At 46.6% G+C, this 20,603-nt stretch overlaps 1 protein-coding gene across 2 annotated transcripts in view; it reads left to right on the top strand.

Moving 5' to 3' along the window:
* PAPPA2 (pappalysin 2) overlaps window positions 1-20,603 on the top strand; it is a 90,869-nt gene that overhangs the window by 44,015 nt on the left and 26,251 nt on the right. For both annotated transcript variants that reach the window (XM_014874662.2, XM_088170349.1), the window contains exons 11-16: window positions 413-550; window positions 4,021-4,156; window positions 4,363-4,585; window positions 13,511-13,682; window positions 15,902-16,079; window positions 18,408-18,621. In XM_014874662.2, coding sequence (XP_014730148.2) covers window positions 413-550; window positions 4,021-4,156; window positions 4,363-4,585; window positions 13,511-13,682; window positions 15,902-16,079; window positions 18,408-18,621 — 1,061 coding nt within the window. The remainder of the gene's footprint in view (window positions 1-412; window positions 551-4,020; window positions 4,157-4,362; window positions 4,586-13,510; window positions 13,683-15,901; window positions 16,080-18,407; window positions 18,622-20,603) is intronic.

The raw sequence follows: 20,603 nt of genomic DNA, 5'->3' as shown, positions 1-20,603 counted from the left end.
TTGTCTGCCAGGCCTGTGATCACGTCTGGGATGCCAAAGGGCATTGAATGAAACAGAAGGGTGTTATTCAGGCAAATGAATCACACTTTTGTGTCTCATGAGCCCAGCCAAAATCAGGTTGCCATAGTCTCACCTACCCACTCACAGCTTGGCTCATTGTTACTCAGCCCCACAGACACCATGAGATACTTAAACAACACATTTACAGCATTCCAAAATGGCAGAGGTCTTCTCTGCACATCTGTAGGCAGTGAGATGTCACTTAGGAAGCCACATCCTTACGTGTCATCATGCTAGGAACCACCTTGGGGTCTTTCTCAACACTTGTTGAATCTTCCTTCAGGTTTTGTAGGTGCAGTTTTTCTCTCCTTTCCTTGCAACCTTCTGAGTTGAGCTAAATCTCTCATTTCAGGTATGTAAATCCCACCTTCATGAGGTGCCAAAGGACCTTTTGCAGGCTGCTTGGTTTCCCTGTGCTCCCAGCCAAGAGAATGCTCAGGACCCAAATAAGAAGATGCTCTTGGGTGATGATGAGGAAGTTTGGATCAAGGTAAGTGAGGGTGTGTGGTCAGGCACAGGGGATTTGTTTGTCTTTACCCAGCTCTGGTGACAAAACCCATCCTTTTCTGTCCTGTAGGAGCTCCAGCAACCTTTAAAACTATTCACATAGTACTCCATATGCTACTGCACTCTTTGTAAATCCCAAAATACCGGTGTCTGGATCTGACATAGTTGCCCCATTCCCACTGTGAACAGCAAACCCAGCCTGAGGCATATGGCCAAGAGAAGGACTGTGCATATGAAACCAAAATACCACAGAAATGCCTCGAGGCTGAGAAACAACTTGCTCCTGACTCTCCCCTGCAGTCAAGTTGTGCTGTAACACCTCCAAAGGGTAGGCACAGGCTGTATTTAAAGTTCTAGTTGCCTTTGTTCCCCATGGCTGGGAAGAGCAGCAGAGGGCAGCTGGATATCCTCTGCCATCCTGAGGAGTCCTGAGCACCCCTGTGTGTTGCTGACCACCCCAAGCCCACAGCAAGCAGCTGTGGCACACAAGTCCTTCTAATGACTCCAGACCAGAGGTGGCACTTCTGTGCCCCAGAATGCTGGTCCTGCAGCTCAGCAGGGGTTCAGGGCTGCTCCTGGGAGGGTCAAACCCCTCTGTCCCAGCAGCTAAAGGAGAGGGACAGAGGAGAGCTGAGGGTTAGGCCACTAGGATTTTTACAGTGTTTGGTTTCAGACAGAGTTTAGAGGTTTTGTGGCTGTTGCCTGGTGTTGCTGGAAAGCTGGGCTCTGGCATGCTGCTCTCTCTGCACTCTGAGGGGCAGTTTGCCCTGTTTTGTTTGAGATTCTCTAGAGAAGGCCTCCTTCCCCAGATGCTCAGATAACTTGGTGAATCATCAAACCTCAGTCAATAAACATGGGTACTGCTCCAAGGTCCTCTGTCTCTCCAAAACAACTTCCTTTAACCTTCTTCTAATTTTTCCTCTCTTCCTTGTCTGTGTGCTCACAACCCACTTTGTGGCTTCGGTCTCTGGCCATGACAAACTTGCCTCTTTTCTTCTTTTGCTAAGGAGAAAGCAGTAATTCTCCCCCTTGGTCTTACCTAGATGAAAGCTTGCTTTCCACTTCTCAGCAGGGGTTAAAACATGTTACGGTTTTATTGGAGCTTGTGGTCAGTTCTCTTCCTCTATGGATGTTTATACTAAAGACTTTCATTACTGGTTCTCCGTGCTCTCTCTAGGAGTGCTATTATTTTTTGCCCATGAAATTATTTATGGACTAGTAATAAATATGCTTTTTTTTTTTTTTTAAGTGTTGGCCTGATTGGTAGCATATTGGGTTAGGAAAGATGCCTTTTTGTTGACAATTTGCCTAGCACAGCTGCCTGCCCAGACAGGAATGGTGCTGTTGGTGCACATGTGTACCCATGTGCACTACGTGTTTGGTGTCCACCAGCTCCCAGGGTCATGCACCTGTGTCTCCTGGCTTAGAGCTGCACCACAAAACTCATCAAATGGTAGGAATCACTTCCTACAGTGCTTCTGAAGATGTGGCACCACTGAATGAGGGGAACAGCTGTGTCAAAGGATCATGGAATGGTTAGGGTTGGAAAGGAGCTTAAATACCCTCTAGTTCAAACCCCACTGCCAGAGACACCTTCCACTAGACCAGGTTGTTGAGAGCCCCAGCAGACCTTAAACGTTTCCAGGGATCCACAACTGCTCTGGGAAACCAGTGCCAGAGTTTTCCCATGCTCACTGTCGTGCTGTATTTAGGTTGGGGGTAAGAGGTATGTGTGTCTGTGCCACATGTCATCTGCCATGACCCTTGGGTCTGTCTGCACATGAGAATCATTACAATTTGCAGATCTCCAGCCATGTTTTGTTCTCAGTTTTTAATACACCTGATGAGGAAAGACATCAAAATCACTTGTAAGCAAGGCAAGATGTGTAATACAGGAAATAAAATAAGAGAGGGAGGGAGAAAAATCAAGAAGATAGCCTGCTGTGGCCAAGCACATAATACGTAATGAAAAGGACTGGGATGTCAATCAAGGCAGCTGCTATTGGCCTAACTTGGGACCTTTCACCTCGTGTAGATGCACTGTGGGAAGGGAAAGACTGAACTCTCCACCTCAAGATGTGTAGTCCAGGGAAAGCCTCACCTGACTTCTCCAACAACCTCTCTTCCCCTGAGGAACCACACTTGGAGGTTGGGTTAAAATCATCCAGGTCCGTGGGACTTCACAGCTGTAGCTCTGTATTGGGGGGCTCTTTGTCCATGAGCACTACTGGCTCGTCTCTCTTTCTTTTCCTCCCTTCTTGCTTTCCTGTTTCTTTTCTTTCCACACCCACATATCTCACCAAGGGAGACAGTGGGGAAATACCAAATAAAAACATTTGAGTCCTCTGTTCCACTCCTTGCAGCCAGGCAGCCCTGTAAGTTAGTGAGCCCTGACTAAGGGAGCAAGGAGACAGCAGTGGGCCCATGCTCATGAGGCTTTTGCTGATGAGCAGCTCCCTGCAGGGTGGGACCCCTGGGCTGAAGCCCAGGGTTTTCTCCTGTTCCTGTGTGTGAACAATGCCTGACGTGGCATAATCTACCCTGAGGCTAGGCTGCCATCTCAGGTTGCATGGCTGTCCCCTCCATTCCCACAGTCTGCTCCTTGGGTTGTGCCTGGCCAGCCAGGACTTGTTTTCTTTCCAAATACACCTTTGCCTCGAATTTCTGAGCTTCTTCCATGCCAGCATTCCAAAAAACACTGTATTGGACAGATCTTGATCAAACCACATCTTGGCGCTGGGGGGAAGAGGGGGGTACAAGGGTGGGGGAGAAAAACATTTCTGTCTTCTTACTTCCAAAGAACATCTGCTCTGCCATGTTTGGTGCCATGAGTTTCCCAGCTACTTCCAGCTGCCTTCAGGATTGTAGACAAGTGGCAAGTTGCTGGCTCTCCTAGCAGGCAGGGCTTCTTCCCACAAATCTTTCCCCATGTTGGCTGGTGGACAGTTTGCTGTTGCAGTGGATACTGGGGACATTCTTTGGGCTTGCTTTGTTTTTTGTCTTTTTTGAGGGCTTTTTAATTGGAAATATTTTGGTGGCAAGGCTGGTAGCTATTTTCTCTGGGTACCTCACTTGTCTGGCCAGCTCTGTGTGGGGTGGGAGTCCAAACCTAGTGAAGGGGGAGCAGGAAGGAGGTTATCCAGGTTTTGCTCAATTTAAAGACTAGCAAATGTGGATGCTGTGAAGATGCTGTAAATTTATGTCAAGGTGAGACTGAATATGTGAGGAGGCTAGTGAAAAGAAGAAGGGAAATTCAGAGGGAAATGACTGTTTTGGCTCCCTTCTTTCCTTCTCCCCACCTTTGCACCCATTTGCAACCCTGCAAGATCTTTGACCCCTTATGTCTGCTCCTGCTGTGCTACTGCTCCCTTTTTCTCTCTCTTGCTTATATGGGCTCTGAGAAGCTGTATTTGGTGTGCCTGCTCTCAGAGTGTCTCCTGCCCTCTTTTCTAGGTTTGCTTTGAGAGACCTGCAGTGCCCACCTCTCTCCTGCTCTTCCTGGCCTCCTCTGGCACTGTCCCAAGGCAGCAGCACAAGCCGGTGGTCACGGTCCAGCTGACTGACACAGATGGACAGAACCACTCTTTGGGTGAGCAACTTATGGGCTGTGACACCAGCAGGGACATCTGGAGCCACCACCATAGCTGTGATCTCTCACTGCTGTCTCCTGCCTCCCCTTGCCTGATCTTCTGCCTTCCAAGCTGGTCTGTTGGCATGTGGGAGGGGAAGCAGATGTAAACCAAATGCAAATCCCTGGAGCTGGACTAGTCACTTCTTTCTTTGCCTTGTCCACAGGGATGTACGAGCTGTCGTGTCAGCACAATCCTATTGTCATCAATGTGACCCATAGCCAGGAGGACCCATCACCCCAGGTTGCTTCAGTGCTTTTCAACTTCTCCTCTCCACTTGTGGGCATTGCAGCTGTGGCCTTGAGGACCTTGGCTCAGCCTGGCTCCTCTGAGCCCCTCACCACCTGCATCCTGCAGCACGAGGAGGGATGTGACCATCAGTGCTACAGGTATGGATCGTCTCCTCAGGGCACGTCCTAGTGGACAGCGAGGGTTACTGCTCTCCTCTGAGAATTTGTGTTTGAATTCTGGAGTTTTTATCTTCTCATTGAGTGCTTTGTGACTATCATCAGATGGTTTTTGAGGTATTGTTGGAAGAGCTGCTGTAATGAGTCTTGATTTGCTTATTTTACTGGAGGGAATGTGAAGGCAGAAACCAGATTCTGTGTGTGGCCTCTCCATCTGTACAAAACTGCTCTAGAGGACAGATTCCTGGTGGGAAAACCAAGAGAAATTTGAAAATGGATGAGAGGTTATCACTGAGAGTTTTTGCTAAAGCTGAAGTATTGGCTTCTTCAGTACTTACTTTACAAGCTCCCTCTCCATCCATTCTGGTCTTCCCTGTGTTGTGGAAGGTGGGGATGAAGCTCTCCTCATCCTCTCTGTTCTCACTCCCAGTGTGTCCAGGCTCCTTACCGAGTCTCACACTGCCCTGTTGAACGTGGTGATAATACTAACAGCAGCCTCAGCACTTTAAATCTGCCAAGTCTGGCTTTGCTTTCAGATCCCAGGCTCCCTGAAGTTACACACATCTGCTGAGTCAGGGCTCCAGTTCAGCCAGTTACTCAAACCACACCACCGGGAATACCAGTTTTTGAGTTGAGTTTTGCTGGAGCTTTGGGGTTCTTTAGCACAGAAGGGATTTGTCTAGGGTCATCTAATCGCTGTTCTTGTCATGGACCTTCTGTTGATGGCCTGGATGGGTGAACATCCCTGATAATAAATGAGCGTGTGTATGTGTTTGTGTTAAAGCCTGTGGGATTGTGGTACAATTGATTTATGTAGAGTTTTGGAAGCCATGAATATCCTGAAGTTGCTTTTTACTTTTTTTTTAAGTGCATGTGTGATTTATATGGAAACATAAATCTTAGTGAGCCAATATATAAATATTATTCCCAATATTGCATTAAAAGATCAGTGTTCACCTGAAATGCAGCGTGTTTCCTCCTGGTAGCTGTTACACCAATGTACCCACATGCTTCTAAGACCATGGCCAACTGATGTGGTTTTTCTCGTCCCTTAAAACAATCTTGCATTCTCTTTGCTTGAGAGCTTCCCCCTTCCCCTGAGAAGTGACTGTAAGGAGGAAAAGACTCACTGGACACAGCTGAGCATTGACTAGGGATGAGAAGATGCCCATATAGGGGCAAACAGAGAGAAAAATAGATGTTTTCTTCATAGAAGTCTCATTATAGCTGAAGAACAAGCCAGTTCCCATATTGCCAAGGCACACCAAGCTGTCTTCCTTTTCCAGGGGCACAGCAGGATCCTTGTGTTTCCTCTTCCTCTTGTTGCCCTCCCATGGGCTCCCCATGGCCTTGACTTCACAGCAATATGCTGATTTGCAGGATATGTGTGTGGCCTTAGAAAATACTCAAAGTAAATCAGATTCCCAGAGTTTTCAGAGTAGAAAATTCTGTTTAGAGTATTGATCTTCAGAATTAAAGTTTTGAATATTTGGGGCAGGGGGTTAGGCTTACAACCTCGAGCAGCCCCACTAATAATAAAGGATCTTCCTCTGTTAAGTCAGGAAATATTCAAGTATGCCCCCTTTATTATATTTTAAAAATCTGTTCTATCTCGAAAAGTAATGTGTTGCAGTATTTTTAAAAGTTAACAATTTATTTCATATAAGGTAGGTGGACTCTAGCTGTGGGCAAGCGGGGGAAGTCCCCTATAAAAATCCAGGAATAGAAAATCTTCAGAGGCTGAGAGACGTTTGACTGTAAAAGATCACAGAACATCCATGTTCTTCCTGTTGACAGTTGAACTGATGGTTTGCACGCACCCAGCCTCACGTATACAATATGTGCGTGTGAGGGCTTCCCTAAAATAACCTGAGAAAGGACAGTAACAAAAGCAACAAAGAAATGAGGTTTCCAGTCTTCAGAAATGCTCATTGCCAAACTAATAAATATATGACAGGTTGGTATTTCTGTAGCATCTTTCATCTTGAAGCATCTTGCAATGCTTTGCAGGCTGGGGAAAACATAGAGATCGTGTTTATGCTGATGAAATGCAGATTTCTCAAGGTCAGGATGGAACAGGTGTTTGACTCTGGAAAAGTGCGTACTTGTTTTGAAGAAAGTGTCGCCTTTTGCTTTTGGCCCACTCAAGATGCTGAAGGTTGGCAGAGCACTTGCAGACCAAAGCAGTGCAGTGTCCTCACTTCCATCACCAGGAACTCCTCTCTGCTGTCTCTGCCAGCAGATCAGGGGCTGTCTGTGCATTCTGTTCCCAATCACAACCTTATGAGGTCAAGCAGAAATCAGACTTTTAACATGTTTCCATGCAGGAGACCCAAAGTCTCCCAGCTTTCATCCTTTTTTTTTGGTATTTTTAAACTGAGCCACAGTCCCTCCTGTTTAACTTGGTACAGGCTATACACTGAACCAGGGGAACATTTTTCATTTCCTCTGTTACGTTTATTTTTAGCTTGCTTTTATTTTTAGTGTGTTTTATTTTATGTTCACATATGCTGGGAAATGTCTGGTTGGGTTCACAGAAAGGTGCTACAAAAGGCGATCTGCTTTGTGTTTGTATTTTCTGTGTGAAAGCCCACCTCTGCTTCCCCAAAAGGGTGTGTAAGGCATCAAGGGCAGTCTAGTTTGGATTCCTTTAGTATGCAAAATGGATGTGAGGGAGAGAAAATAAGATGGATAAGAGAGTTGTTTACATATTTTCAATCGATAAACTTTATTCAGGAAAGTGGGCTGTTTCCCAAACAGGTTTTGTTTGGTTTGTTTTCTTTCTTCCAGGCACCAAATTTATGCAGGGTCAATTTATGAGCTGCATGCATGATGCCATGAAGATTTATGGGCACCCTGGGTAGACACACTGGTGTCTTATTTCACAGAAATGTAGAACAGTTTGGGTTGGAAGGGACTGTAAAATCCTGATTCTTTGCCTCTGGCCTAGGGTGCCCTGTGGATGGAGTCCCCATCTTGGAAATGATTTAAAACATGTAAACGTGGCACTTAGGGACATGGGTTAGTGGTGGCCTTGGCACTGCTGGGTTAATGGTTGGACTTAATTTTACAAGGCTTATCCAGTGTAAACAATTCTGTATTTCCAGGGTGCTGATGACCACCTTCCCTGGGGAATGAGCTCACCTCTGCCTTTGAGACCTCTAAAGGTGCTTCTTCTCCAGCATCAAAGCCTGTTGACCTCTGACACTTCTCTTGTGGGTCCCTGACTGGCTGATGGGCAACAGTGGCCAAGACTGTGCTGTAAAATGTGTTCTTAATTTTAATTTATATTAAAATTTAAATTAATGTCCATCTGGAAGGTATCACAGGTAACCCTTGGAGGGCCAGACACCATTTCAATTTCATGGACTGCCCCATCCCATTCACTCTCTGCAGCTTAATAAGCTTCTTGAGATTAGTGCTCTATATATAGGTTTTCTGGGAGACGATCAAGATGTCTTCTGCCTTTCCCTTAGACTAGCTGGTCTTGCCTGGGGAAAAAATAACTCCCAGCACAAGTTTTTCACCAATTTGGTCTTGAGTCAAATACAGTAACTGAACAGCTTTCAAACAGGATGCTCAATATCACCTCCTGGAAAGGGCCACCCGGTCTGATGCACTTGTTCTAAGTGGAGTTGACCTGTGATACATCAAGGGAGTGTGAGTTACAGCACTAATCAGTTGTGTGAGTTCCTGTGTCCAGCGAAGAAGGGAGCAAGTGCTGGGAGACCCCAGATTTGCCAGCAGATCAATTTTCTGCTGCAGCCAGTCTCCCCCATTCTGCCCTGCCCTTCCTGATGTCAGGCACAGGGATTTTTCACAGGGACTGGATTAAATGCATCCTTCAGAAGGTTCTCTTATCTCCTGTCACAAGCTGCAGAAGGTGATGAGTCCACCATCTCCCCTGCTGAGCTATTATCATATCCAGTAACCTTCTCTGCTGAGAAGGTGCCTCTGATATCAAGATGAAAGTTGCTGCTTTTGCTCCATCCTTGTCAGAAAGGTCTGAATGCCTCCTGTCAGCAGGCAACTTTTCTGTGTCTGTGTGTCTGTACAGAGCCATCACATCCTCTCACTATCTCTTCTCTGTCATGATAAATATTTTTTTCCTCCTTAAATCTTACAGCATAAGTCTTGCTGGCCAGCTATGGCTTCTGCTTGCAGCTCCCTTTTGAAATCCCTCTGCTACTTTTGTGTCTTTCATGGTGATGGATGTGGTTCAGAAATTAATTCCTCTGGACAAGATGAGAAAATGAGGTAGAGTGTCATCCTGTGGAGATCAGATGTGGATAAAAATGTTCTTTGCATACAGTCTGTCTTGGCTTAGGTTGGGAAGGTGACCAGACCAAATCTTACATCCCATTCAACCTCATTTTCTGTGCCTCTGTACAACTATTTTGGTGTAGTGAACAACAAAAAAAAACATGGGAAGGAACTGTCTGGAAATACGTTATGTACTCTTGCTTCTTTTTCCCCCTTTGCCACTATGGCTATGGAGGGGCCAACAGGTCATTTGATGTCTTACTGGTGTCTTTTCTCTGTCTCTGAGGCAGATGACAGCAGATGACTTACAGGGATGTTATTTTTTGCCAAGTTTCTTTTGGAGTCACGTACAGAAGCAAGCACCTTTTCTCGAGATGGCAACCTCAGTGCAGATAGTAATCAGGAAGCGTCACTACTGTTGGGTCTGTACACGCAGTCTGCTCCCACAAGGATGGTTGCCATCAGATTTACTGGAAAAGTGAGACCTTTCACCTTCATGGGAAACATGCCTGAAGGGAGACATTCCCAAGTATTTCCAAAACACCTTTTCTCATTTCCTAGCTATTCTCTTTTGCTAGACCATGTTGGGGTAAACACCTTTTATCTCACCAGTTTGAGTGTTACAGTCCAGACTCCACCAGAGTGTGTGCAGTGATGACTTCTAACTTCAGGAGATTTTGCCAAACCTTTTCTTTTCTGTCAACATCTCCTATAACCCCCTCTCCCAAAAATTTGCACCATGAGAAGAACTTATAAGTTTCCGCTGTTAAGAGCTGGAGCTCGATGATAAGGGATGTTTCAGCAGCAATCTTGGGGTTGAAAGCTTGACTAGGCACTACAGCAATGTATAGATGATTTATGATAATTTAGGCAGCTGCACCACATTTGACTTGGCTTACTTTGATGTGGGTAAATCCATGAATATTTTCTGTGTTGCATTAAGTAGTTGCTGTAAAACATGAAATTTCAGCTTTTCAGAATTTGGGATTTGTCATAACAAAGTAGTGTTACCATACTAGCTTTGCCACCATTGGCTTAACACACTCTAGTGCTGGTATTGGCTGCCTGCTTTTACTCTAGAAGGATGAAGGATCTCAAAGGAAAAGTTTGCTTAAGTTTATAGAATTGTTTCCATTTCAGAGCAAAGCTCTTACCGTTTGGGCCATCACTAGGCAGAATTTCACAGATTTCCAGACCTGAAACTTTCTTTGATGTATAAGTTATGGGACTTGGTGAGCCCAGAGCATTGCACAGGCTTGTGCTGACGTGAAATAACTTAGAAGAAAAACCTTGGTATTTTGTTAAAATTCTGTTGACAAATCATTAGTTTGAGCTTCAAAAGATGCTGGGATAGAAATGGAAATTTTTTTTTTGATGTCTCGGGCAGAAAAAAAGTAAAAAAATATTGGCTTGTCTCACATCTTATATGGCCTGAATCAGAAATGGGCAGAAGTCAGGAGTTTGCAGCTGTGATACAGGAATTTTATTTATCATCAAAAACAGAATGAGCTCCTTCATGCTGAGATCAGAACTGGGCTAACTGCACCATTTCCGTGTCCAACCTTTGTTAGGGTGTTCCAGGGTCTGGGAGCTGTGATTTATTCCATCACTTTACCCGAGCCATGGGATAGCATGTGGATCATAATGGGGCCAGGTAACAGGGCTTTTTTCTTTTTTGACCTGCCCTTGTTCACCATCAGGCTCAAAAGTGTCCTGGCCCCAAGTACAGCACTGATAGCAGTGATGATGCTGATAAAGGAAGCAATCGAGGCAATCTTTGTTGGTAGGGTTGATATATATTTTTTGAGATTATTGATATATTTGAGAAAATCAGACAGCTTTCAGTGATGTGAGCTCCTCTTCAGGTCTGGAATACCACCAGACTTCAAAGCAAGATGTAGGATGAGCACAGCTTCTCAGAAATTGAGCTGATTGGTCTCAGATAATTTCTAAAATAAAATCTAGTGAGATTAGGGGTGTTGTTAATCATAGAGAAAACAGTGCTAAGTTAGTCATTGTTGGGGAAAAAGAGAAAGGTAACAATTCTAACCCAAATTTTTCTGTTATTTCTAAAATATATCTACATGCACATACAGAACATGTGCATGAATATATATATGTGATGTAGATAAAAATATTTTGTTATGACTTGTAATTATCAATCTCTTATGCATAACTTCCCTATATAACATTTTGTATTTATAATACATAAGAAACTTGCTGATATCTTGATCTACTTTCTACCACATCGCTGGTTATGTTTCTGGACTGGTGGAAAACCAAAATGTCCCTGGTAGCGCTCAAAAGGATTAGCGCTTCATTTAATTGTTATTTAATAACAGCGCCGTCCCAACTGCCAAGGCTGCCCCAGACAACGTGCTGTTTCTCCATCAGCACCAGCAGAGCTGCTCCAGCAACGCACTTGGCCTGATGGCATCTGGAGGGTGCCATGGCACAGTCTCAAACCAGTGCTGCAATGGGCTCGTGCTCCAAAACTCAACACCCTGACTTCAGCTGTGAGAGTGGGGAGGCCATGGCACAGATTGCCCGGAGAAACAGCGGCTGCCCCATTCCTTGAAGTGTTCTAGGCCAGTCTGGGGGAGGCTTGGAACAACCTGGTCTTGTGGTAAGGTGCATCTCCATGTTGTACCCGTGACTGGTGAGGAAGGGGATGGGATGGAGAAGCACAGCTGGAAAGAGGACACGTGTGTCCAGAGGACACTTGTGTCCCCACAAGGAGGTTTAGGACAATGGCTCCATCACTGGAACTAGGGCTGGGAGCAAGTATGAGCCAGGGGCACAGGCAGGGAGCAGGGCAACTGCCCAGAGAAGGTAGCAGGAGGGGAGGGGAGAGGGCTACAATTGGTAACAGATGCCCTCAGAAGCTAATGACCTGACAAATGCTGCACTCATAAAACAAATTCTTTAAAAAGGAAGCAAATGGAAATATAAGCTAGTGAAAGAATTTGCAGCAGCTGCCCTGAAACCATTTCTCACTTCATAAACAGGTCTGCATTGAAAAAACAGCCCCTTTCTTCTTGTTCTCCTTTGTGGTCCCCTCCTGTGCCCACCACCTCTTTCAGGGCTGTGGCCTGCAGGTTTCCACCATGTCTTTGGCTCCGTGGATTTGTCCAGAGTCAACAGCACATTGTGTTCCCTTAACGTCTGCGTCAGCACTGATTTGGGTTTTTTAGGGGCTTGTTGGGTTTTTTTGTTTGTTTTTTGTTGGGTTTTGTGTGTGTGTGTCTTTTGTGGTATTTCTAGCTCTGTGCATCCTTGGCTGGAAACATTGAGTAAAGGCAAGAGGCAGAGGCCTCTGCCTTGCTGGGAGAAAGGCAGTGCCTGAAAATGGTAGCCCTGTGCCAAGCAGGGAGCAGATGAGAGCAAGGCATTCAGGTAAAGCTCCCTTCCTTCTCTCCCCAGTTATTGCTTGAAGCTGCAGCACCTCTGTCCCTGGCTGAGGAGGGCTGATATCAGGTGTTGCACTTACATCACTTGATAACAGATAAAGCCAGACTGATGGATAACCAGGGTGTAGGAGCTGTTGTATTGCCTTGTGTCTTATCCCAATTCCATCCCAGGTAATTAATTGACTACTGCATTTTACTGATGGAGACCAGCACTGGTTCTCATTATGGAATTGTGATGCTTAAATAATCAGTAACTAGTGACTGCTCCTCAGTGGGAAGCTGCTGCAGTGAGGAGGAGGCATGGGTGATGCATTGCAAATCAAGGAATGGGTGATACATTTCAAACTTTCCTGGGACCTCTTGTAACTTGCAGTGGTGCCAAGGGGAAGGCTATTCCTCCCTTTAATTGCATCTCACCTTGATGGCCACAGTTGAGGCTGTAGAGCTGGACAGGTGTGTGTTGAGATGGTCTTGGTCCCAAAGAAGCTGGCATCAGCATGCACAGGCTTGGAGTGCTGTGTTGGCCTGTGGGAAGAGCAGAGATGCTGAAGACCATCAGGGCAGAGGAGGAAGGTGACAGGAGTGGGGTTGAGGAGCCAGTTGTATATCCAGCTTCTCCCTTCCACCACACACTGTGGTGTAGCTGTATGCATATGAAGGGGGACTGCACAGGATCTGAAGAACATCTCATGGATGATTCCCTAATATTTGCAGAGGTTTCCTCTTAGCTTTCCTTGCAGTTGGAGAATCATCTGTAGATTCTCCAGTGTCCTATACAGAGTTCGACATATATGATTTGAAAGCTATACAAAGATATACCTTCTGCGTCCCCTCTCCTTGTCACCTCTCTCCTTTCGTCCTCTTGGTCTACCTCTAATGAGCCCCTTTGGTGCCAGGCTGTGTGCACACTCTGTGCCTGTGTGCAGGCAGCACAAATTTTTGAATGTTGTTGAGCTGTGCCTCCTTTCATCAGCTTGAAAGAACATGGTGGTGGTTGGTGGGAAGGTGTGGGCTGGGGTTGGGATGAAGTCCAGCTAAGACAGAGCTGGAATAAAGTACTCTCCAGGCATCGTTGTCGGGAGACTTCAGGAGCTGAGAGGGGTAGGTGTGCATTTCTAGGCATCTGTGACCTGCTGAGCATTCATTCCGTGCGAGTGCCACCTGGAGAGAGCCCTTCCTTGCTGAAGTAGTCCTGGGACCCACTGGTTGATCCCTTCTCTGTTCTCCTCCACAGCTGTGCCCATGGGGCCTGTATGGGATCAGGAACCTGCACGCAGCCACTGCTTGTTCATACTGCCACCCTCAACTGTAGCTCTGATGGCCCAAGGCACATGACGTGTGCTGTTTCCTGTGAAAAGGGCTTCATCCTGCACTCCAGTGGTGGGAAGAGGCTGGGCTCCATGGAGGTGAGTGGGCCTCAGGATGGCCCATGGGACCAAGACCTAGAAAGAAAAGAGATTTAACCACCCTGAAGAGGATGGAGAGAGCACAGACTATTTCTTTCCTCCAGCCCCAACCTTCTTGCTGCTTTCCCAACACATCCCAGCTCAACGAAGCTCCAGTGCTGGACCCCTGTGCTCATGGCTGGTGTTTCTGCCCTGAACACCCCTCTCTTTCCTTTGATGCAGTCCTAGTTCTCCCAGTCCAGTGTTATCTGCAGAGCACAGCTCTGCCAGGCTAAAAGCTGCTACAGGGCATATCACAAGTCAAGGTGATGGGCTCTAACAGAGGCAGAGGTAGATATTTCTTCTCTCCAGATGGGCATTTTTGGAGAGTAAAACATGCCTGGGATGTTTTCTTTTTTAAAGCTGAAGTTAGTGGCTCAGGAAAAATGAAGTCATTGCACAGCAGCTATATTTAGAGGCAGCTGAGACCATGGAGAGCTTTTCTTCCTTTGTGTTGTGTTGCAATAATGGCACAGAGGTCGCCGTGAGTTTGTCCCACTTTCTAGAGGATTGGGGGTTACCTCATAAAAGCCAGGAGCCAGCACAGCTCTTAGATCTTGACTGAGGAGGCTTGGGATGATGTGTCCTTGGGAACTGAACTGCCTTGGTCCAGGCAGTCACCTTGGCAGGGGTGTAGGCACACAGTGTCCTGTCCTTAGGCTGTTTCTGGAGAGGGGCACAAGAGTCTGTGGGGCTGAGCTGGTCTACATGCCAGACTGAGTGAGAATGTGAACTCGCTTGGGGCAGACAGACAGAAGTGAGTTGGGCCGTGTCAGCAGGGTGACATTTCCTCTTCTTGGAGATCTGCTTGTGACACCTGGCAGGCAGGTTTCCTGTGCTGCAGTGTTGGCCAAAGGAGAGGTGGGCATTGGGAAGTGCAGCAGGGAAGCTGGAGATGCACTATTCATCACTGGGAGGTTGCTAATTACATGGCCACTGGGTCTGTGGGCCAAGGCATGCCCAGGGAAAACAAAATGTTCCCATTCTCCGGAGTGAAACCACACAAAATAAGTCTGCCTGGGGTGACAATTTTCCCGTGTTTGGCAGTGAGATGGGAAACTTTTGAACAGAGCTTTACCAAGTGGCTGTCACAGCAGAGGGCAGCTTGCAAGTGCCTTGCCCTGAGCCTTCCAGTGATATTGCAGTGATGTCTGGCTAGTAACCCTGTTCAGGAAAATGCACACAGCTCCTCTCCTGAGCATCCTCTCCACCTAGTTCAGCTACACTGTGACCCTGCTGCACACTTGGTTGTGTCAGACTCAAATTTAGCAACGTCCTTCCAACCCACCACATCCAGGTTCAATCAAAACGAGCTGGTTTTGGAGGATAGGTCATGTGTTTATCTGTACCAGCAGTGTGAGTGTACTCAGCCAGTGAAGGGACATCAAGAATATTGGTCTGCAGCTCCTGGCTGAGGGCTGCTGGGCTGGGGTTAGCAGTTGGCAAATGGAAATCACAGAACAATTGGAGTTGGAAAGGACCTTTAAAAGAGCACTTAACTCTAACACCCCCCCCCGCCTTGTGACTAGGAATACCTTCCACCAAACCAGGTTGCTCATAGCAAACCATGATCCACCACTCAGTTTTGATGATATCTGTAGGACATGTTGACCATGCTCAGTGGCAAGACCATAGTGGTTTTTGATCTCAGGCAGTTCCCCAGCTGAGTAAGAAGGGCTGTATAATTGGGATTTGTAAATGGGGTAGTATGATTTCAGTGGGGTCTGTGGGCTGAGGAATGAGGGAATTGGTACATTAAGGGAAAAACAATCAACAGAAGAGCTCTCTGACAACAGCTGAAGTAAGACTTGGTCTTTTAGGGGAGGAAATTGCAGCACATAGAGCTGGGAATAGCTTAGCTCGAGAGGTTTCAGTGAATGTTGAAGAGACTTCGCTTTTTTTCCTTAACGTAGACTGGTAGTGCCCAGACAATGTAACATGCACAGTAGCTGGATTGTTACCTCAAGGCACATTTGCTGCTCTCACACTCCACACATGTCCCTGTGAGCAGGTCTTCACAATTTGTTGTCCAGAGCAGAGAGAAAGGGCACACTGGAGGAGGAAAAATATTGGAGAGCTCTCCTCATCCTGAAACCTGGGTCAGACCTTTCTGCTCTGGTGACACACCTGTAGATCAGAGCTCTCTTCAGGAGTCTGATGGAGCTTTGCTTTTTTTGCAGCAGGAGGTGGTGCTGACGTGCAGCTGGGGACAGTGGGACAGATCTGTGACTTGTGACCCTGTTGACTGCCGTGTCCCTGACCAGTCCCACGTGTACTATGCTGAGTTCTCCTGCCCTGTGGGGACCACCTACCTGCAGAGATGCTCCTTCTCCTGTATCCCCCCAGCCAAGCTTCAAGGTATGGTCTGGAGTGTCAAGACATTTAATCACCCTTTTTGATGCTGCCTTTCTGTGCCTATCCCAAGCAGTTCAAACAGAGCATTGCTACTTGGAATTTCTCACTTATCCTGGATTTGCCAGCTGGATGGGTTCCTGAGATACTTCCCGAAATGATGGGTATCCCTTCCCCTGGAGTGAAGATATCCTAGTATGGGGATAATTCCCTCTGACTCCCATCCCCTGGCAGGCAGCTGTTATCTATCCTCCTCAGGGTGTGTTGATGTCCTCTCCTGATAACTGTCCAGCCTCCAGTATTACAGTGATGGAGACAAGAAACATGCAGACAGACAGAGAGGACTTGAGAGACCCAGAAGTGGCTCCAACCTGGTGGCTGTGGAAAAGCCTGTGGTTCAGAGGGGCTGAGGCTGTATAAAGCCATAGAGACTGATACCCACAGCTGTAGAGCAGACTGGGAGATGTTCACCACCCAGACACACCATGGCCTGGCTTTCATTCTGCTGACTCCATCGATAGCCGTAGGAATTTTTTAAGCCAAGTCAGAGAAAGAGAGCTACTGTTCTGTGTATGCAAGGGCTGAACTGGATGAGATTTCAGGGCTAATTGCCTTGACAGCTTCAAGCATTGGGACTTTGTGAGTTTCCACCAGTGCCTTTGCTCAGAAAAATCACATACAGCAAATCATTTTAATGGCTGACCTATTTTATGGAGACATTTATAGCTGAAATGTATGAGAATTGTTTACTTCTTAAAGAAAAAGTTAAATCTAAGGAGCAAAAACTGCAGAGAATTAACATCTCATTTCATGACAGGGAGGATGGTGGCAGTTCCCCAGAGTAAGCTGATCAATGGGTACCACGTGAATGTCATCTCAACAACACAAATTCTGCATGAACTAATGCCCATTGCCTTGGGTTAGTCAACTGAGGGCAGAGCTTTAATCTAATCTTTCACTCACAGCTGCCTCTTGGTCCCGCTGCAGTCACTGAAAGGTTTGCCATGGGCTCCCTCAGTGGGAAGGCTTCGCCTCCATGGGTCCCTGGGTGACTTCCAGCATGATGGCTGCAGGTGCTTGGCCAAGGTTGCCAAGCCATGTGAGTAAACTCTTAAGAGTCCAGCTGACACAACTAAGCCACTGAGGCAGGGATATGCTCCATGCTTGTTCCCCCCAGTACTTGCATCCTTATAAGCAAGCTGTTGGTACTAATAAACACTAAGAGTAGGCAACGAAAAGATTACATGGCTGTGTGGCATTTGGAGGTGGGAGACAACCCCTGGCAGCCTTGACCCATCAGGAACACAGGTGCTGAGTAGAGATGTGATCTTGTCTCTGGCCCAAAAGTGTTTCTATAAAAAGAAAGTGATGTTTGAAGGAACTGTAGAGCAGCCTGGCTGCACCACAAACATGATAATCCAAACCTCTCACTAGGAAGAGTCCCATTCACTCCAGTCCAGCTTTTTTTTTTCTTGCTCATCAGTTCCCAATGAACTATCCATCATCCACACCATGTGGGTGATGTAGTCCTGGGCACTTCCCACAGGCATCCAGAGCTGTGCAGTTTTGGCTACCCATTTACCTGGGTATATCAGGGACAGCAAAGAGCTGGGCTGTAATACTCAACCCAAATCTCTAATGATGAGCAGTTGGAATTCCCAGTCACACCAGTGAAGCCTCCCACATCTGTCCTTGTGGCATTTTCCATCTTCCTGACTCTCAGGTTGCCCAGAGAGGTGGTGTATTTCCCATCCCTGGAAACATTGAAAGCCAGGTTGGGCAGGGCTCTGAGCTACCTGACCTGGTGGAAGATGTCGCTGCCCATAGCAGAGGGAGGTGGGACCAGATGGCCTTTAAAGGTCCTTTCCAGCCCAAACGTTTCCATGATTCTATGATCTTGCACTGCATCTGTAGTAGGGTATGACAGCTTGATCAGCATAGGTAAGGACAAGCTGCAAAAAGCCCTTGGGGAGAATGAAGGTGGGCTGAACTGAATATGACAGAGAGCTGTCTTACACAAAGGGCCCTGGCTATCCTGACACACCATGAAAGAGGGCAAGTTAAAGGGAAAGACTGGGGAGATTTGCAGAACCAAGATCCTTTCTCCAGCCTCTAGAAGCTGATCTTACCTTACTTTTGTCTGCATTCAAGTATTTTCTACTACAGCCTGACCAAGCAAGTGATGCAGTCCATGGTCTTCGTGTTTGTTGCCCTCTTTGGTGTCAATATCCACTCTAACAAGAGGACTTCTGTCAGTTGCTCTGAGCTCTCCTTTGCAGGACTCCATTCCTGGCTCAGCTCTAACCCCACACGCTGCTTCTCTTTTGGGGTCAGGAACAAACCAGTGGCTCACCTGCCTGGAGGATGGTCTCTGGTCCCTGCCCGAAGCCTACTGCAAACTGGAGTGTGACTCGCCTCCTGCCGTGGCCAATGCCAAACTTCTGGTGCCTCGGTGCCTGCAGGGGAACCATGATGTGGGCTCAGTCTGTCGCTACAAGTGCAAGCCTGGATACCACGTGGCTGAGAACACAGCAGACAAGCCTAAAAAGTAAGTCAGTGGCACACGTCTGTTATCACTGTTTCTTTCCTCCTCTCAGTGTGCACAAGGAGCAGAGATGAAAGGACAATGGCAGTCTCAAAGACCTGGGTTGATAGGTAGAAGGCAGAGCAGCTTGTCTGCTTACACAGATCTGTGATCTGATTACACAGATTTCTTGAAATACAAAAGTCATTCTCTGGTCTAGGTGAACCCTGTGGGAACAAGGTGCTGTTGCACATATAAGTGTGTTAAGTACTTTAACCTGAAACAAGCAGATCTTCCTGTGCACCTCAAGGTATTTGTCACTCTGTGAAAGTTAAGCACCAAATTAAGTGTTTGCAGACTCCCAGGTAATTAGACATTTACAAGATGTTGGCAGATTCTTGGAGCTTCTGTCTTTTCTAAAAGCAATCAAACATAGAACAGAGGCCTGTAAGAATGAATGGCTGCCTTATGTCAGGGTTAAAATCTCACCCGCTGTACCTCTTGGCTAAATTTAATCTCTAGCATTGGCATTTCAATGGGAGAAGATTTTTCCTGATGCTTTGGGGAAAAATTCCTGGTGGTTCGCTAGCCCTGCTCTCAGCCAATATCACGATGCTGAGGGGTAAAGCAGTATTTTGTCTGTCACGCCTCCAGCCAAAGTCCCTATTGAGTTTGGTCACTAAAGATTCCCTGGCACTGGCTGGGTCCTCCCCAGAGTCTCGATTCTAGCCCAGATCAGGTAATTATGTGTTAATTGTTTAATGCCCCCTTCCAGTTTTAATTGGATGCAGACTTCATCTCTTCTTTGCTCTGGGGTAGAGTTGTTGTGCAGTGGGAAGCAGTTGCCAAATTTCTTGCCTAGTAATGAAGGAAGTGGTTTCTGTAAACAGCTTTTCACAGTGTTAGGAGCATTTCTTGGGCCAAAAGGAGCTGAGCAAATGATGATTATGGCAGCAATCACATGGACTGCTTTGCAAACTCTAGAGCAGCTTTTGTGCCTGTGGCGCTTCAGGCACTGGGCATTCAAACAGATCACTCAGCTTGAAAAGTTAGGCCCCCTCTGTCCTGCTGCAGCAACTGCTGGTAAAAATGATGACCCCTGGGAGATCCCGAGGCTCCTCTGATGTGTGAGTAACTTCCATATGGGTCTGAACAGCCTGTGAGACAAGTCAAGGAAAATCATGTGAAGCGGTTTACGTTTTCATAGCAATGCATGTTGACATCACATTTTCCCCTTTGCAATCGTTGTTGCTGCTATTTCATCAGACATCTCTGATGTGGAATACAAAAACCACATTAACAAAACCAGAAATAATATTGCTTTCCTATCATGCAGATTAACTCGTATGTGAGTGGCCCACCTCAAGCAAAAATCTTTCCTCAGACTTATAAATGTCATTGTACCATCTTATCAGGAGCTCTTGGTGTACACTCAGCAAGAGTACAAACCCCTTGGTGTGTTACTAGCTAGTAAGTCAGTTCCTGGATTGCTGGAAATCCTCCTGGTGTCTCAGCCCTGGCAAGGAAAGGGTGGGAGCTGCCAGAGTGAGAGGTTGATCTCTTTGATCATGCCAGTTTTGGAGAAAGTGGTGGGGAGTTCTGGAAGCAACCAACACTGATGAGGTGCAGGTTCCTGATGTGCTGGTGTGAAGGTAGGGTCTGAGCTGCTGATTTGGACATTAGGTTTTTGGGGTCTTCTGCTGTCTCTCTGGGTTCAGAAAACTGAGTTCTTGATCTATTGTTTCTCTGTTGTACACCAACCCAGCAAGCACAAGCCTTGCTAAAGGATTTAGTGCCATACAGGTGTCAAGGTACATAAGGAAGCAAGACTCTCTACGCATACTATATATTGGAAAAAAGTCAAGCATAATCTATGACTGACAGTGAAGATTCCTTATGCCCACTAACTAGCTCAGCCTTGGAAATATAGTCAGACTTCCTTTGAATTATTCTTCTAGCTCTAGCTTTGCTCCTCGTGTGGAGGTGCCCACCTTATGCAGGCCTGA

Source organism: Sturnus vulgaris, chromosome 9 (genome assembly GCF_052056855.1).
Source record: "Sturnus vulgaris isolate bStuVul1 chromosome 9, bStuVul1.hap1, whole genome shotgun sequence".
Taxonomy (NCBI): Eukaryota; Metazoa; Chordata; class Aves; order Passeriformes; family Sturnidae; genus Sturnus; species Sturnus vulgaris.
The sequence above is the reverse complement of the archived record's forward strand: the minus strand, read 5'-3'. Positions and strand labels throughout refer to the sequence as shown.